Source organism: Chiloscyllium plagiosum, chromosome 22 (assembly GCF_004010195.1).
Source record: "Chiloscyllium plagiosum isolate BGI_BamShark_2017 chromosome 22, ASM401019v2, whole genome shotgun sequence".
Lineage (NCBI taxonomy): Eukaryota > Metazoa > Chordata > Chondrichthyes > Orectolobiformes > Hemiscylliidae > Chiloscyllium > Chiloscyllium plagiosum.
In genome coordinates this window covers 45,145,638-45,164,245 of record NC_057731.1, presented here as the reverse complement: position 1 = coordinate 45,164,245, position 18,608 = coordinate 45,145,638, and the positions used below count along the sequence as shown (strand labels likewise).

Sequence of the window (18,608 nt, the reverse complement as noted above, 5' to 3'; positions counted from 1 at the left end):
GAGACGTCTCGGACCCTGGCACCCGGGAGGCAACAAACCATCCGAGAGTCTCACCCATGTCCACAGAACCGCCTGTCTGTCCCTCTAACTATAGAATCTCCTATAACTAGCACTCTCCTCCTCTCCCCCTTTCCCTTCTGAGCCTCAGAGCCGGACCTCATGCCAGAGACCTGGTCACTGCAGCTCAACCCTGCTAGGCCGTTCCCCCCCAACAGTATCCAAAGCTGTATTGTTGAGGGGAACGACCACAGGGGATCCCTGCACTGCCTGCTTCCTCTCCTTCCCACCTCTAACTGTTACCCAGCTACCTCTGTTCTCTGGCGTAACTATGTCCCTGTAGCTTCTATCCATCACCCTCTCAGCCTCTAGAATAATCCTCAGTTCATCCAACTCCAGCTCCAGTTCCCTAACGCGGTCTGTGAGGAGCTGGAGATGGCCGCACTTCCTGCAGATGAAGTCGGCAGGAGCATCGGTGGTCACCCCTACCTCAAACATCCTGCAGGAGGAACATTCCATTGCCTGCGCTGCCATAACTCTACACTTAGTTTCCAAAACAAAATCAAAAAGTTGTTAACCCTACCTGAGCCACAGTAAGTTCCACTGCAAAGCCACTTGCATTCCAGAAAATAACCACTCACATCTGTTTCCTGGCACTGAACCAATTTTGTATTATACAGCCACTTCCCTTAATTCCACGGACTGCCATCTTCTCAATAAATAGCCAATATGATACCCTGTTGAATGTCTATCAAAAGTCCATATATTCATCTATTGTGCTGTGTTGATCAATCTTAGGAACCCAAGAACTTATGGATGTAGATTTGTTCGCTGAGCTGGAAGGTTCATTTCCAGATGTTTTGTTACTGCACTAGGTAACATCTTCAATGGGCCTCAGGCGAAGCAACACTGAAAATTCCTGCTTTCTATATATATGTCTGGGTTTCTTTGGGTTGGTGATGTTATTTCCTGTGATGGAGTGACACCACAGGAAATGACATCACCAACCCAAAGAAACCCAGACATATAAATAGAAAGCAGGAATTTGGCATTGCTTCGCCTGAGGCCCTTTGAAGATGTTACCTAGGAGGATAATGAAACATCTGAATATGAACCTTCCAGCTCAGCGAGCAAACCTACATCCAAAGCCTAAATCTGAGCTACAAATCTTCTCAAAACTCGCTAACCCAAGAACTTAACCTATTGGAGCAGGAGTGCTTGGACCCCTCGAGTCTTCTTCACTGTTTACTGCTGTTTTCAGTCATCCAGCAAAGTTGTGTTATAACTTGCTTGAGCAGGTTGATTAAAATAAGTAAGTAAAATGCATAATAAATAAATGCATAAGAAGCTGCTGATGAAGAGTATTGACAAGCAGAGTAAACAGAATGCAAAGATAGGGATCTAGTGAGAGTAGAAGTTTGGTGCAAGGGAATATAGATCTGTTTTGTTTGTGGAAGCTCGAGGCAGTAAGTGTTTAAAACTTGTCAAGCGTTTTAGCACTTATTGGAAGTTACAGCATAGAAAAACAAATTAGGTAAAAATATTTTAGTCTAAGATGGGACAAAAAAAGGTTAAAAGTCTGCATCATAATGTCATAATTTGTGCACAAGGAACCTTCCCAAGTAAGCTCATACATAGAGTCCAAAACCATGGAAACAGACCCTTTGGTCCAACTAGTCCATGCTGATCATAATCCCAAACTAAACTAGTCCCACCTGCCTGCACTTGGCCCATATCCCTCCAAATATTTCTTATCTATGTACTTAACCAAATGTCTTTTAAACATTGTAACTGTACCCGTATCCATCACTTCCTCTGGAAGTTCATTCCACTCAGGTGTAAAGAAAAAATTCCCCTTTTTTTAAAAATCTTTCTCCTCTCACCTTAAAAATATGTAACGTAGTCTTGAAATTGCCCATCCTAGGGAAAGGACATCTGCCATTCACCTTATCTACATCCCTCATGATTTTATAAGCCTCTATAAAAACCTTACAAAGCTGAATAAAGGCTAAATACTGTAGATGCTAGAAATCTGAAACAGACACAGAGAACGCTGGAGAGACTCAGCAAAACGTCTGACAGCATCTATCGAGAGAAAAAAAAAGTTAACTCTTCAAGTCTGGTCTGACTTCTTAAGAACTTCGGTTTTAGGTCATTTAGGGTTTTGCCACCTAACTTGCTTTGTCAGCAAACTAGCTGTGTGGATCGCCAATACTTTATCCTTATTTGAATCACCATATGATATTGCATTATTTCTTCTGTTTTGAGAAAGTGGCAGTTCTGAAGAAATCATACCAGACTCAAAACGTTAACTCTGATTCTCTCTGCACAGATGCTGCCAGACCTGCAGAGTTTGTCCAACATTTTGTGTTTGTTTGATACACAGCTGGTGTCTCCATTTTAAATCTTCTTGGTTCTGATAGATGGAATTGGACAGTAAGTTTGAAATACTCCAAAACTTGAGGGAGATGACAATTTGTTCCAGCCTTTAGTCACACCTTTCAGAGCAGAATAGGATTTCATTGAGGATGATCAAGAGATATAAGGAAAGAGAGCTCATTTGAGACTGTGAATGAGGATTCACAGAGATTGTTCCTATCCAACAGACAGAATGTAACTGGGAGCCTCAGGGTAAAGACTGTAAGGACAGCCAAAACAGTAATCATAGCACCCTGAAGCGGGAAGCCATCAAAAGAAAGGGTGGGGGAAGATGTCAAGAAATTGGAGGGAAAGCTTAATGTGTTAAGTGCAGGAAATGTAATAATTAGGGGGAAATGGTATCTTCATAAGCAGAACCGAAAGTCCCTTGAGGTATGTTGGTTAACCTGGAACAACGTGATTTATGGTGGTACTAACAACACAGAAAAGAGTAGGCAAGAGGTCCTATTTCAAGAGTGTCAAGAACTAGGAACTAAAGTAAAAAGCAAGACCTCAAGAATGTTAACTTCCTGATTATTATCCTAGCCATTTGCAAACTGGATGAGTTAAGCCAATTAGGAATGTGAATGAATGGTGAGAGGGAAAGCAGTATCATTTAATAGAAAACATGCCTGTACAGCAATGGAAAAGGTACGTAGATATTAACCTAAAATGTACTGGTTTATTCAAAATGAAATGAGAAAACATAAAGCTTGCCCTATTGAAAAAAGTCAGTCAGATAGTTCCTATTGATTAGAAGGATTTACTGTTTCCGTGTCTGAAGGAACGTTTGTGTGTTTTATAAACCATTTTAAACTCAGCAGTAATATAAATGTAATGTGTCAGTTCATTCCAAGACAATGAACTAGATGCCATGTCGATTATTTATCAACTAAACGGAGTGCTTGATCATAGAATTATGTTGTGTAAATACTATATGATCAATCGGATGACATAAGGTTACAACAGCATTAGCAAGCTAAGGCTGAGGTCAAAGTTCGTTAAAACCAAAAGATATGCCTCTTTCCAAAAAGAAACAATTAAGTCTTAAGGAGCAATTGATCAAATAGCTGAGGTGGATAACACGTTTGTGATGGTCAAAGTTATCAAATTGCTCAGTGTGGACAGTATCAAAATTTCAATATACAGCCTGTCCATATGGAAAGAGGGGTTGGAGAAAGTGTGCTGCAGAATGATAGCTAGCTTATGACAGGGACGTCTGATTAACAACTGGATGTTCAGACAGATGAGATGACCATCTGTTTTGGTCTGAGTCTTGGATAAATCAACGTAAACGAGTCACTAGCAATTGTAAGCATTATGCGGTTAAGTTTATGATGTGTCACTATGATGGCAGCTTTTTGTATTGTACCTTGCTTCAATAGAAGTTTAAAAAAAAGGAAGGAACTGTGGCTGCTGGAAATTGAAAACAAAAAACAAAACAAAAACAGAATTTGCTCAAAAAACCTGAGTTTTTCCAGCAATTTCTGTTTTTGTTTTATTTCAATAAAAGTGGGTTGGGTATATCCCACTGTTAAAACTGCTTGGGTTATTGATATCCAAAGTAAACCTGATTGACCAGGGGACGTAAAAATAAAAGCCTACTGTACTATATTGTTAGGTTGCGTCCTTCCATCTGGACCAGTCTGTCACCAGAATTCAAACAGAAAGGATAAATAAGATTGTCTACAACAGTCTTAGATTAGTTATTTTGAAATTGTGTTTTATTAACCACTGCACATCATGGAAAAACTAAAGCATTTAATTAATCCGGAAGGGAGAAATGAAAATAGATGAGAAAAAGAATTACAGCTAAAGGTTAGAGTGTGTGGCCCAACTAAGCATTTAATACACAAACATGGAGATTTGAATTGCAAGCAAAAATTTAACTTGGAAGGTATAATGCGGTAGACAATCACTGAGAAGGTTTCTGTAAGACGGTCAGGACTGGAATCTGATTATATCAAGTCATAAAATATATGGGAAAGACAGAGGTAATGGTAGGAGGCAACGGTGGACACTGATTAAGTATTAAACCACTTCAATGAACAATGGAATATAATGAGAAGTCAGCAGGCCCTGGAGACCTGACAAATAGCATGAAGACATGGAAAAGGATTTTAGACTGGAGAAGGTGGTGTGCACAGGCAAGTCTATGAGCAGCTGATTGCATAAATTCAGTGATTAGACAAGCATGTAGCAATGGCAGAGTGCTTTAAATTGGGAAATGTAACTTAAAATTTTGTATTGACTAAGTAGACTAGTACATGCCAGCAAGGCAGTGAATTTCTTAAGCAGATTGTTTTCTGCAACTATGGGTGGAATTGTATCACCTTAATGACTGGCACAATGGCAGGGCCATTTTTGGGACAAGTTTTATCTCCCAGTTAGCAGTCCTTCATGGTGCTACTTACCAGAGTCAGCTGATTAAGAGCTAATTTCTTCTGATTAATTAGAAAAGTTGGTAGGATGATGCAGCCAAATGAGCTATAGGGAGAGGCTGAACAGGCTGAGTAGTGGGGGCTGAGGGGTGACATTATAGAGGGGCATGGATAGGGTGAATAGCCACAGTCATTTTCTCAGGGTAGGGAAGTCCAAAACTAGAGGGCATAGGTTTAAGGTGAGAGAGGAAAGACTTAAAAGGGACCTAGAGGGCAACTTTTTCACGCAGAGGGTTGTGTGTGTATGAAATGCCAGTGGAAGTGGTGGAGGCTGGTACAATTACAGCATTTAAAAGGCAGCTGGATGGGTACATGATTAGGAAGGGTTTAGAGGGACATGGGCCAAATGTTGGCAAATGGACAAGATTAATTTAGGATATCTGTTCGGCATAGATGACTTGGATCGAAGGATCTGTTTCTGTGCTGTACAATTCTACAACTATTTGACGAGAGGAAGGGTTTCTGTTTAAAGGGACCAAAACATCTTTCGGAAAAATCTCAGCAGCACTTGGATATTTGTGACTGCAGAAGCCATAGTGAATGGAAATCTGGAAAGGCTGCCCACTTCCCACAGGTCTCTCACTTTTGCCTGGAGCAGCAACTGAGGTTGGAAATGAGAAAGAGACCACTTCTCCAACCAAGCAAGCATGGTTGTAAAGTGACTAAAGAAGTCTCACCTTAGAGTGTGTACCAAGAGGATGTAGGACCTCAGAGAGGACAGGACAGGTGAATGGTATAATACTAACAACTGCCAATCCTCATTCTCAGAATTGTCCAGCAGTCTTCTGCACAGCACGCTTTAGGTCAACATCCCCTGCACTCCATTCATTCCTCCATCTAAAGGTTCCTCATATCCCCATCCGAGAAGCTAACATTCATGTTTGCCCACAGTCTATTGCCCTTTACACCATGCCTCTAAATGCCTGCTCACAAAAGGTATCCCTCCCTCCTCTGCACACAAGCCATTAACAGCACTCAGACCTCTTATTTATCTCCTTGCAGGTTGCAACACATGTCGGTGACAGACAAAGATGCAAGATGGGAGAGGTAGGGGATTAGACACTCCAGTGACAATCATCTTAATGACCGCTGGCAATGCACACCCAGCTGCTTTTCTGGCAATGACCTGCTCTGAAAGCTTGAGCCATTTGACTCCCTGATCTCAGACATGTCAAGAGTGTTTGTTTGTGTCTCATCTCTATCCAGCTGGTGTCTAACTCTTCTGCCTGTGGGGTGTGGGGCTGAGGACAAGGCAGATGGTGCTGTTGCACCTGCTACTTAGGGATTAGATTTGATTAGATTCCCTACAGTGTGGAAACAAGTCCTTCAGCCCAATCAGTCCACACCGACCCTCCGAAGAGTACCTAACCCAGACCCATTTCCCTTGGACTAATGCACCTAACACAATGGGCAATTTAGCAATTCACCTGACCTGCACATCTTTGGACTGTGGGAGGAAACTGGAGCATCCGGAAGAAACCCATGCAGACATGGGGAGAGTGTGCAAACTCCACACAGACAGTCGCCCCAGACTGAAATCGACCTGGGACCCTGGTGCTGTGAGGTAGCAGTGCAATTGTTGGTGTTGGTGATACCCCTGCTATTTACTTCAACAGAAACTGACAGTGCAGCTACCCAATGCTGCTCAGAATGCTGACGGTTGAAGAAGTACTATATAGATGAAGTCCCTTCCAAGCAGATGACAAATCATTTGTCAAGCAAGGATAGAACTCTCAAGAGAAGGAGCGCTTTGAAAATCGCCCTCTCACCTGGCCATAATAATAAGCTCTTTAGTGTAACTGATGAAAACCCTCTCAGCTTGTCAATTTCTTGGTAGGAAGTCTTACTGCTTTGCTGTTGCCTTCTCCTCTGTGTCACGTTGCAGGTCCAGTGTGGAACTACTACCCTATTCAAAGATGAAGCTTGTGTGCAAACTTCCACCAAACTGATTCTTCAATACTTTAATTGACTTTTAAATTCAGCAAGGAGAATTCCCTACTGCGTTCCCAATTTAGGCAAAAGTGAGAACCGCAAATGCTGGAGATTAGGGTCAAGAGTGTGGCACTGGGAAAGCACAGCAGATCAGGCAGCATCCAAGAAGTAGGAAAATAGATGTTTCAGACAAAAGCCCTTCATCAGCAATTCCTGAAGGTTTTTGCCCAAAACGTCGATTTTCCTGCACCTCGGATGCTGCCTGAACTGTGTTCCCAATCCGCCTCTCCCTGGGAAGTTGCTATGGAAGTAACAAGTGGGAGTACAATTCATTGTCTTTCTCTGCAATTTTCCTGCTCTGAAAACATTGCCAATCGGTCTTGAGAATTCCACCCAATACGTCCTTGATCCAACATGGGGGAAGCCCATGTTAGGAATTAGGGCCACTGCACTTTTCTTGAATACTGATGATGTCCTATTTTCATTTAGACCGGAAAGCTGTGCACGCCAGCTTTCTGTCATTCAGGAAAGGTGAGTTTTGGAAAGAAGAGGAGTTATAGACCAGTTGACCTAACGGCTACTGTCAGGAAATGATCACCGTTTATAATTAGGACTGAAATCTTCAGCTGCTCAGAGAGATGCATCATAGATTGGTACAAAATCGGTAATGCTTGACAAACTTGACTTGAATTTTTTGAAGAGGTGACCGGTGTCTTCTTTGCATGCAGCCTATTCATTTTAATGACAATTTTTATGCAACCACACAGGCATGTTGTCTGTTTCTTTCATGGGATGGGCCTTCCCCTGGTTCTCTAGTGTTTTTTGCCCATCCCGAAGTGCTGTTGAGAAGGTGGTGAAGAGCCGTCTTCGTGAACCACTGCAGTCCTTGGGGTACAATCATACAACAAGGAATAAGACTAGGCCACCTGGCCATTTGAGTCTGCTCTGCCATTCAAAAAGATCATGGCTGACCTGATTTTAACTTCGACTTTACACTCCTGAATATCCCCAATAACGTTCCATCCCCATGGTAATCAAGAATCTATCTGTTCTGCCTTAATAACATTTAGAGATTCTGCATCACTATCTTTTGAGGAAGGGAATTCCAAAGACTCATCATGCTATAAGATAGAAAAATTGTTTCCTCATCCCTGTCTTCAATGCGTGATACCTTATTTTTAAGTTATGACCCCTAGTTCTAGATTCTTCCACATGAAGAAACATCCTTTCAACATCTACCAGGTAAAGTCCCCTCAATTAAGTCAGCTCTGACTCTTGCAAACTCCAGAGAAGACAGACGTAGTCTGTCTAACCTTTTCTCATAAGGCAACCTGTTCATTCAGAGTATTAATCTAGTAATCCTTCTATAGACTGCTCCTAATGCATTAACATCCTTCCATAAGTATGGTGACCAGTGCTGCACAAAGTAATCCCGATGCGTTCTCATGAATGCCCTGCTGAGGCACAATCTCTTTACACTTGCAGTCAATTCCTCTTGCAATAAAATATAAAATTCTATTAGATTTCCTGCTTATTTCCTTGACCTGCATACTAAACCTCTGTGACTCACATACTAGATCACCCAGGTTTCTCTATCTCAGAGCGCTGCAATCTATCACCATTTAGATAATATGCTTCTTTTTATTCTTTCTGCCAAAATAGACATTTTCCCACAATGTACTCCATTTGTTGAATATTTGTCCATTCACTTAAACTATCCACATATTTCTTAGTAGGATCCTTATGTCCTCTTCAGGTAATGTTGCCGTTAAGATGTGGATCACCATAGAATCCCTTCCGTGTGGAAACAGGCCATTTAGCCTAACAAGTCCGCACTGACTCGCCAAAGAACATCCCATCCAGACCCACACTGCTACTCCTACCCTATCCCTGTTACCCTGCATTTCCTACAGCTAGTCCATCTAACACATCCCTGGACGTGAAATTTAACACGGCCGATCATAAGAGTCCCTACAGTATGGAAACAGGCCCTTTGGCCCAACTAGTCCACACCGACCCTCCAAAGAGTAACCCACTCACACCCATTCCCCTACATCCTCTATTTACCCTAACTAATGCAACTAACCTACACATCCCTGAATACTATGGGCAATTTAGCATGGCCAATTCACCTAACCTGTGCATCTTTGGATTTTGGAAGGAAACCGGAGCACCCAGAGGAAACCCATGCAGACATGGGGAGAATGTGTGTGGACTTTGCACAGTCACCCAAGGCTGGAATCGAACCTGGGTCTCTGGCACTGTGAGGCAGCACTGCTAACCACTGAGCCACCGTGCCACCCCAGCACTTTTTCAATTTAGAGGATCAGTGACTAGAGTAATGTTGGTAACCTTGATGTTAGGAAAGGAATTCCAGGATTTTGAGCATTTTGACTGTGATATAGTTTCAAGTCATGATGATTTGTTGCTTGGAGGGGAGCTTTAAAGCATCTTAAGGGGATAACTTATGAGCAGCGTGCATTCTACCTTACATGAGGCTGTGTGGCCACAAACATTTGTTTAATTTACATTGGAGGTGACTAAATTAGCAATCGGGGAAATATTGTGGATGCCATTTGCAAATATACAGACTGAATGCTTCACCATGAACTAAAGTTAAAACTCATGGAATTGAAGGCAAATTACTGACCTAGTTAGGAATTAACTGAGGAATAATTCCAGTCATTAATAAGTAAATTAGTTAGGAAAACAGTGGCAGATAGTTCAATATGTGTTTAAAGAAAATGATACAGAATATTTTCCAAACTTTCTGAAATTTAGAAATAGGTTGCAACATTACAACACAAGAATTGCATTACAACTACATGCCAGGTTGTGGTGCTGCTGTGAATTCTGGAACCACGTTACTAAGTGTGGCCAGGAGGTGGCGTACCATTCATTATTGTTGCCGAGTCAGCAGCCCCACCATCAGGCAGCTGTAGTATTGCAGGTCAATAAAAGAATAACCTTTCATATTCTATTGTTTCTGTGCGTATTAGAAGCAATTGTAGCTATAGAGTTAAAGGCCTTTCAGCCTATTGAGTTTCTACCAACAAATAAAAAGTCATGTATTAAAACAAATTCCACTTTCTAGCATTGGCCCATAGCCTTGAATATGATACAAAGTGTTCATCCAGGTAATTTTTAATGGTTATGAGGCTTCCCAACTATACTAGTTGAAACTTTATTGCTGGAACAGCACAGCAGGTCAGGCAGCATCCAGGGAACAGGAGATTCGACGTTTCGGGCACAGGCCCTTCTTCAGGAATGAGCAGAGAGTGTTCAGCAGGAGAAGATAAAAGGTAGGGAGGAGGGACTTGGAGGAGGGGCGTTGGAAATGTGATAGGTGGCAGAGGAGATGACCTGGGGTGTGCAGTGAGAGAGGGACTCATTGAAATCTTTGTAGAGAGAGGCAGAGAGCTTCTTCAAGGAAGACATCCTTGTAAGAGGATTCGCAGTAGGTTGAAATCTTCGAGGAGAAAGTGAGGTCTGCAGATGCTGGAGATCAAAGTTGAAACTTTATTGCTGGAACAGCACAGCAGGTCAGGCAGCATCCAGGTCAGACGTCGAATCTCCTGTTCCCTTTGATCTTTCAACTTTGATCTCCAGCATCTGCAGACCTCACTTTCTCCTTCCCAACTATACTAACCTTGCAGACTGTGTATTCCAAATTCCCACCATGCTCTGGGTGAAGTTTTGTCCTTCAATGCCCCCTCAGCAAAACCTTCTGCCCTTTACCTTAAAATTATGCCCCTTGTGTGTACCACAAATTATTTTTGAAGCATGAACTAGGAAGACTGATGACTATATAAAGCCTGGGAATTATCAACAGGTACAAGGGCAGGGAAGTCATTCTAGAACTGTATAAAATGCAGGAATGGCCACAAATAGAGTACTGCATGCAGTGCTGGTTGCCACATTGTATGATGGATGAGATTGCTCAAAATAGGGTGCAAAGGAGATTTACCAGAATGTTGCCTGGGCTGAAGGGTCTGACCTATGAGGAAAGATTGGATTTGCTGGGGTTAATTTCCTTGGAGCAATGAAGGTTGAGAGAGGACCTGCCTGTATAAGATTATGAACCACACAATTGGGGTGGCTAGGAAGGCACTTTCTCCAGTAGAGGGGTCAAAAGAGAGGATGGGGAAAGGGGCATAATTTTAAGATAGGAGGTAGAAGACTAAGAGACAAGTTGTAGATTTACCTAGATTTACCTAATGGGTGACTGAAATTCACTGCCTGAAAGGGTGGTTGTGTTTTACAGGTAGTGTGGCCGAGCGGTCTGGATTTTGGTGGTAGCATTGTGGCTCAGTGCTTAGCATCGCTGGCTGACAGCACCGGGGCTTGGGTCCAATTCCACCCTCAGGTGACTGTCTGTGTTGAGTTTGCACATTCTCCCCGTCTGCGTCAGTTTCCTCTGAGGTGCTCCAGTTTCGTCCCACAGTCCACAGATGTGCAGGTTAGGTGGATTAGCCTTGCCAAATTGGCCATAGTGTCCAAGGATGTGCGGACTAGATGGATTAACCATGGGAAATGCAGGTTTACAGGGATAGGATAGGATAAGTGGAGGTGGGTCTGGGTAGGATGCTCTTCAGAATGTTGGTGTGGACCCCATGGGCCAAATGATCGGTTTCCACACTGTAGGGATTCTATGAAATGTCAGAAACCCTAACATTTATGCAGCATTATGATCTTCACTTGTGTTGCCGTCGCCTCCGGGGTTACAGTTACAAACTGGAAAATGAGATTAGTGCAGGCATATTTATTGACCAACAGGGATATGATTGGCTGAATGGCCTCCTTCTGTGCTATAAACATCTGTGAGTAACAGCTCAACATATAGAGTCAGAGAGATGTACAGCACGGAAACAGACCCTTCGGTCCAACTCGTCCATGCTGACCAGATATCCCAACCCAATCTCGTCCCACTTGCCAGCACCCGGCCCATATCCCTCCTCTTGGACTGAATTTCCCTCAGCTCCATTCTATAAACAAATTAGTCCCACGCCTTTCTTTGTCCATCAGTATGTTTGTCTAGCCTCAGTGGTTCATTCTGATTTAGAATGGCGGAGAATTTCACAACCAAAGGGAACATGGCATCTTATGGAGATTTGCCAACTTGAACTTCATTAAAGCTAACAGCTTTCTTAAAGCCTTCTTAGGTGTTTGATCTTTCCGTGCTATATATTTCTATGACTTTAAGTGAGTTAAACTCCCACAGTTCCTCTTTTTGATAAGATTTCAGATGTTTACATAAATATGGTGTCTACACAACTATTAAATGTAGTTATTGTAATGAGGTCAGCCAGGAGGATATCATAGAATGTGAGCTCCCTGATTGGACTAGATTAACAGCCCTATACAGGGAACCCTAGTTGACTTGAAAACAGGAGAGTCAGACATCTGTCCACTTTGAGGAAGCTGGATCAGTGTCAAGGATTTTCCATATGTGAATAAAGGGTGACTTAGTGAGAGGATACCGGCCTCTGTGGAGTTATTTCAGGGCAATGAAAGAAAAGCATGTTCTTAAAGAAATTCACTCGCGACAGTCATCTTTGAGTTGGGGTAAGCATTTCTGACATCATGCCTTTATTTGGGAAGCTTGAGTCGTTCGATTCTGTCGTCAAAGACTAGGCTCAGTCTGTGGAAAGAATGCATTTTTGTCCCCCAGGAAAAAAAAATTATATTAAAAGCAACAAGTAATTCTGACAGCCTGTGGACCCGCAGCTTTTTCAATTATTATGAGTTTAACTTTCTCGAAGCACCAGATACTAAAACCTTTCAAGAGTTGACCAATTTAATTAAGGATTATGATGACTACAAGCCTCCTCTAATTCTGAGATGCTAACAGTTTTACTTGGCAATTCAAGAACCAAGGGAACCAATATTAGAATTTTTGACTAGATTAAGATGACAGGCAGTAGCATGTGACTTTGGTTTAACCCTTAATGAGGTGCTGAGAGACCATTTGGTATGTGGGATTGATGATATAACCAGTCAAAAGCTGCCGACTGGCTGAAGCCCAACTGGACTTCAAACAGGCACTACAACTGGCTTTATCATTGGAATGTGTAGCAAGAGGAGCAAATGAGTTTCAAGGTATTCAATGGAAGTAGATACCTTTGCCAGTTTGACTGGGCTTGGGGCACACTACTTGGGTGAAGGCACTGGTCAGCCCATAGCAAAACCCCAAAACAAACCAAGCCTCATCCAAATTGTTAAAATGGTCATGATCTGGGCCAGGAAGCCACTGTAGTTGCTGATGTATGCTTTCTCAGGTTTGCATACCAAGTCCCACTAGATCTAAACTGAATAAGAGACCTCACATCCCGTCACCAAGTCACCCTTTATTTACATGTGGAGAGTCCTTAACAATGATCCAGCTCCCTCAGAGCCAGCTCTCAGAGTGAACAGGATTTCTGACATTCCTGCTTATATCTGTCAGCCAGGGCTCCCCGTTTGGGATGTTGATTATGATCCAATCAGGGAACTCGTATTCTGACAGATCCACCTGGCTGACCTTGTTACCATCACTACATCCCTACCCTCCGAATCAGAGGACATAAGCTGCACAGAGCCAGATTCCTCCAACTCTGCCTTGGGCTATGTGTAACGCACAGTAGCTCACTTCTTGAGCCCAGAGAGTCTCTTCTTCAGGTGGAAAAGGTATCAAGGCAGCGACATCTGCCATATCCCACCTCAGATTCTGAGGTGTCTTCAATGATTAACAGAGAGGGACAACCCATTGGTTCCGTAACAGTCAGAAAGGCTGTTGATGAACCAGGCACATTTTGCTCCCGCATCATTTGGAGTCTGCAGCTTTCACATAATCCTGAACAAGCATGTGCTCTGTCATACCTATTCAAACTTGTTAGCTAACCAGGGCCTCTCCCTGAAAATTGTGTTTTCTGTTGGAATATATCAGTTCTGCATATTCTGAAATATCTTCTAAATGTCTGTCCCTGCAGCTCAACTGACCTACTCCTTAACCTAATATTCCAGTTCACTTTAGCTAGCTCTGTTTGCCTTATAATTGCCCTCAAGTAATTGAAAACACTTATCTTGAACATAGTCTTCTGTCTCTTAAACAGAATGTAAAATTCAATCATGTTACTTGCCGCTATAAAGGGGCATCTTCATGGTGGTCACTAATTAATCCTATCTTGTTAAATAATACCAGTCTAGTAATAACAGAACTTGCTGTTTTAAGAAATTATCCTGAAAACATTTTATTAATTCCTCATCTAGCTATTTTTGCCCATCTGATTTTTCGAGTTTTTTTTTTAAGTATGTGGGAGTCACTGCCTGGGCCAGCATTTATTACTTATCCCTAGTTACCCTTGAGAAAGTGGTGGTGACCTGGTGCAGCCTATTTGCTGTCATACACTGACAATGCCATTAGAGAGGAAATTCCAGAATTAGACTGAGTGACACCAATAGAACAACGAAATATTTCTAGTCTGGATCATGGATGACATGGAGGGAAACTTGCAGGTGGTGGTATTTCCTTGTATCTGCTGACCTTGTCCTTCTCAATGGCAGTGGTCATGAGTTTGGAAGCTGCTGTTTAAGGAGTTTTGGTCAATTTCTGCAATGCATCTTATATATGGTACATATTCCTGATCATGAGCATCAATGATGGAGGATGTGGATGTTTGCAAATATCAAAGACAATGCCCTTGATGCTACATGTAGTTGAATCCTGCACTAAGGTAATGGCAAACACTCAAACCTCACTGATGTTCAGCTCTTCTGTCCATGTTTGAACCAAGACTGTAATGAGGTCAGGAGCTGAATGATCATGGCAGAACCCAAACTGACCACTAGGTTTGTAGTTTTGAATGCAACTAGTCCTCGGTTTTGCTTTATCAGGTTGACAGCTCATTTTCAGTTATGGCTTGTGCATGTCCTCTTGAAGTCTTCATTGAACTAGGCTTGATCACCTGGTTTGATGCTAATGGAAGGATGGGGGATATGGTGGGCCATGAGGTTACAGATTGGGTTTGGATGATGATAGATGTCTTGGCTTCAGGTGCTAGATGCATTTGAAACACTTCCCATTTAGCATCGTGGGAGTATCACGCAACACGACAGAAAGTATTCTTAATGTGTTATAATTAACTACTTAATTTTTTTTCCTTTTTATATATTTCATAAACTTTAATCATCAATTCTTAAACTATGTTACAACTCAGGAATAAGACAAACCTTAATCATTTCCCAGATAGTCAAACAGTTAACTTCCTCCCCTGTAACAGATCAAGAACAAATTCCTACAGGGTGAAAAAGGTAGAAAATACAAATTCCTGAAGAAGGGCTAATGCCCGAAACGTCGATTCTCCTGTTCCCTAGATGCTGCCTGACCTGCTGCGCTTCTCCAGCAACACATTTCCATCTCTGATCTCCAGCATCTGCAGACCTCATTTTCTCTTCAAAGAAAATACAAAAGACAACCTTCTTCCCTTCTTACTGTAACTCCCTTACCCAGCCAACACACAGCACTCTGTCATATTCAATGCCAGGAGACTCTGAAGATGGCTGTATTTATATGAAGTGACACTAAAAAGAGTTAGTTCAACCCCAGGTACTGAAAACGCAGGTTCAGTCAGTTTGCTTAATTAACTAACCTCAGTCGCTGTCAAGCATAAAGCTTGCTTATAGTTAAATATTAAATGTGAAATACAATATAAAAAAATGTTCTTGTAAGGGGTCAAGAACTCATCTGCCAATACATGTACTCTGATCAAAGTCATGCAACTTTGGGTGGTTTATATTTAGAATAACAAGTACCCAGGAGTAAATTATGCTGGAATCTAATCTATGATACCAAATCACATTCCATTTCATTATTGTTACTTCATATCACTGCACATAGTTTCACTGTGTCATTAGTGTGTGGTTTGATTTCAAATGCTGATGCAGAAACTTGCAAAATTCCTAAAATTTTACACACGTACTTAATTTCAACATTTGCTTTTGTAATTCACTAATCCAATGTTTTGTTTCCTTCTGACTCCACCAACCTTGGTCAGCCAGAGAGTAAACCTGCTTGCTCCAATACCTCCAAAACCTGCTTGACAACACTACTCTCAAACCAGAATTCAGCCATCACCAATACTCCTATTAATCTCCCTTGCGTTCTCATTCCTGAAGATGCTGACTTTCTTCACAATCCAAATTTTTTGGTAGTTTATCCAACTGGGCAAGAGTGCTCCTTTTTGAATGAAACTCGAGTTTGCCAGCCTTATGGGGTATATTGTAGATGAGCTTGATTGCAGGTGGAGTTGCTCAGTCATGACGAAAAGAAACCCTGACTAGCATTCTCCAACCCTCTTCTACTGGTGGAGAATTGTAGATCCATGTAGAGCAAATGTCAGCAAAGATCCACAAACTCAGCACATTCAGAGCCTTCTGTCAGTGTGGCCCAGTATCATGTGTGACATTCGTTAGTTGGGATATCAGACTCTCCCATTGGAGACATTTCTTTGAAATTACTTCAGCACTTCCTGAACTTGGAAGGAAGGAAGGGTTATTCATATTCTCAGGATGTGCCAAAGCACTTCACATGCAATTAAATATTTTCTCCAGTGTAAGTCAGTGTGTGTGGAACCTGTTCCCAGTGAGAGTCAGTACGTGTGGGATTCTTACCACACTGAGAGTTAGTGTGGCTGGACCTTTACCACAGTGTGTTTATGGAACTCATATCCAAATAACAGTTAGATGTGTACTCCAGTGGGAGTCAGTGTTTATGGGATCCGTACCCCAGTGAGAGTCAGTGTGTGTGCGCGTGGGACCTTTACCCTAGTGAGAGTCCGTGTGCGCAGGACCCTTACCCCAATGAAAATCAGTGTGCATGGGGCCTATACCATGGACAGTGTTGGTGTTTATGGGACCCGGATGCCAGTAAGAATCAGTGCGTGTGACACCCATACCTCAGCAAGAGTCAGTGTGTGGCACCTGTAACCCAGAGTCAATGAGTGTGGGAACCTGTGCAACAGTGAGAGTCAGAGTGTGCGAGAGACATGTACACCAGTGAGAGTCATGTGCATGGTACCTATACCCTGGTGAGTTTCAACTTTTGCAAAGACTGTATTGGGATTGTCTTGAAGGCATGGAGAAGAGCTGGGAGTCAGACCATGTTAAGTTGTCAGAAACTTAGGTGACACCATGCCGCCCACTTAGGTGCTGCCTCACAGCGCCAGAGACCCGGGTTCAATTCCTACCTCAGGAGACTGACTGTGTGGAGTTTGCACGTTCTCCCAGTGTCTGCGTGGGTTTCCTCCGGGTGCTCCGGTTTCCTCCCACAGTCCAAAGATGTGCAGGTTAGGTGAATTGGCCATGCTAAATTGCCCGTAGTGTTAGGTAAGGGGTAAATGTAGGGGTATGGGTGGGTTGCGCTTCGGCGGGTCGGTGTGGTCTTGTTGGGCCGAAGGGCCTGTTTCCACACTGTAATGTACTCTTAAAAAAAAAACTCTACTCTAAACAACGTAAAGAGCATCTCTGTTCCCAGGAGGTTGACACCTACCCGACATCGCGATCCAGCATGCTGCCTGGGTGGTAGGGGGGAAATGCGTTGCCGTTAGGGGGTTCCTTTGGCGAGTACAGTTTGAATGACTTAGACGAGCACCCTGGAATAAGACAGATAAACATAAATTAAATACAAATATGTAATTACAGTGAGATCTTCAGGCAATTCAGATTTTATCCTCAACAAGCATCAAGTCTTCTCTTATCCAACTCATCCTAGCAACTGGACTCCTATTTCTATCCCACTTCACACAGTATAGAAATTTGTTGCATCAAAGTACAAAGTCACCAGAACATTACTAGGTCTCCAAGGTTCGAATTATGAAGTGAGATTACAGAAGGCAGGCTGGTATTTGCTGCAGAGATCATTGGTTTGAGCTTATAATGTTTTGAAAGCAGCTGATAGGGAAGTCTATGGTAAGAGGGCATAAACTCAGAAGAAAGCCGTTCAGGCAAGGATCTAGGAAACATTTCTCCACAGAAAGGATGGTAGGATTATGGAGCTTCAACACAACATCAGTAAACAGAAGCTTAATTGATAACTTAATCCCAAGATCGATTGATATTTCATGGACAGAGGGGATTACAGCATATGGGGTTAAGGCAGATAGATGCATTTATGATGCAGATCAATTAGGTTTTCAAAGAATGGCAGAACAGGCTTAAGAGCTGTTCCAATGTTCTTAATATTTTTTTCCATATGACAAAATGAGATCAATTTGTAGAATGACATCGCACAAAAAGACACTATTTGGCCCATTATTGCTATGTTAGAGGAATTAAGAATTAGAATTAGGCTATTTAGAAGTGATATTGGGAAAAAATGCTTTGGGCAATGGGAATTTCAAATCCATTCTGCCAAAAGGCTATTGATGCGAGGGATCAACAGAACATTAAAATTCTGCGATAGATTTTCACTGGTAGATAGCAAAGCACAAACAAATACATTGGAGATACAGATCAGCCATGATTCTAACAGAGTAGCAGAACAGGAAGAAAGGGTAAAATAGCCTTCACCTGTTGCTAGTTTTCTCTCACAGCATTTTTGAAAAACACAGCAAAGTGATACTTTCAACCTGCAGACCAGTGGGTTGCAGTGGCAAACTGTTTTCTGCTAATTTAGTGTCAAATTTGGATGAGGAATTTTTTTTTCCTTTATTTCAGGTACTAATAAGTATGATGAAAAAAATGGGCTAAGAATATCTTCCCTGAGGAGCGTCACATGCTACATTCCACAAAAAAGACACCAAGCCCTTTATCCATGCTGCATATCCTAGCTCCCAACCAATACCA

At 42.3% G+C, this 18,608-nt stretch overlaps 1 protein-coding gene across 3 annotated transcripts in view; it reads right to left on the bottom strand.

Annotated features, from left to right (window-relative positions):
* The window catches only part of ldb1a (LIM domain binding 1a), a 97,932-nt gene that overhangs the window by 33,866 nt on the left and 45,458 nt on the right, over positions 1 to 18,608 (bottom strand). For all 3 annotated transcript variants that reach the window (XM_043712933.1, XM_043712935.1, XM_043712934.1), the window contains exon 2: positions 17,314 to 17,416. In XM_043712933.1, the coding sequence (XP_043568868.1) occupies positions 17,314 to 17,416 (103 nt within the window). The remainder of the gene's footprint in view (positions 1 to 17,313; positions 17,417 to 18,608) is intronic.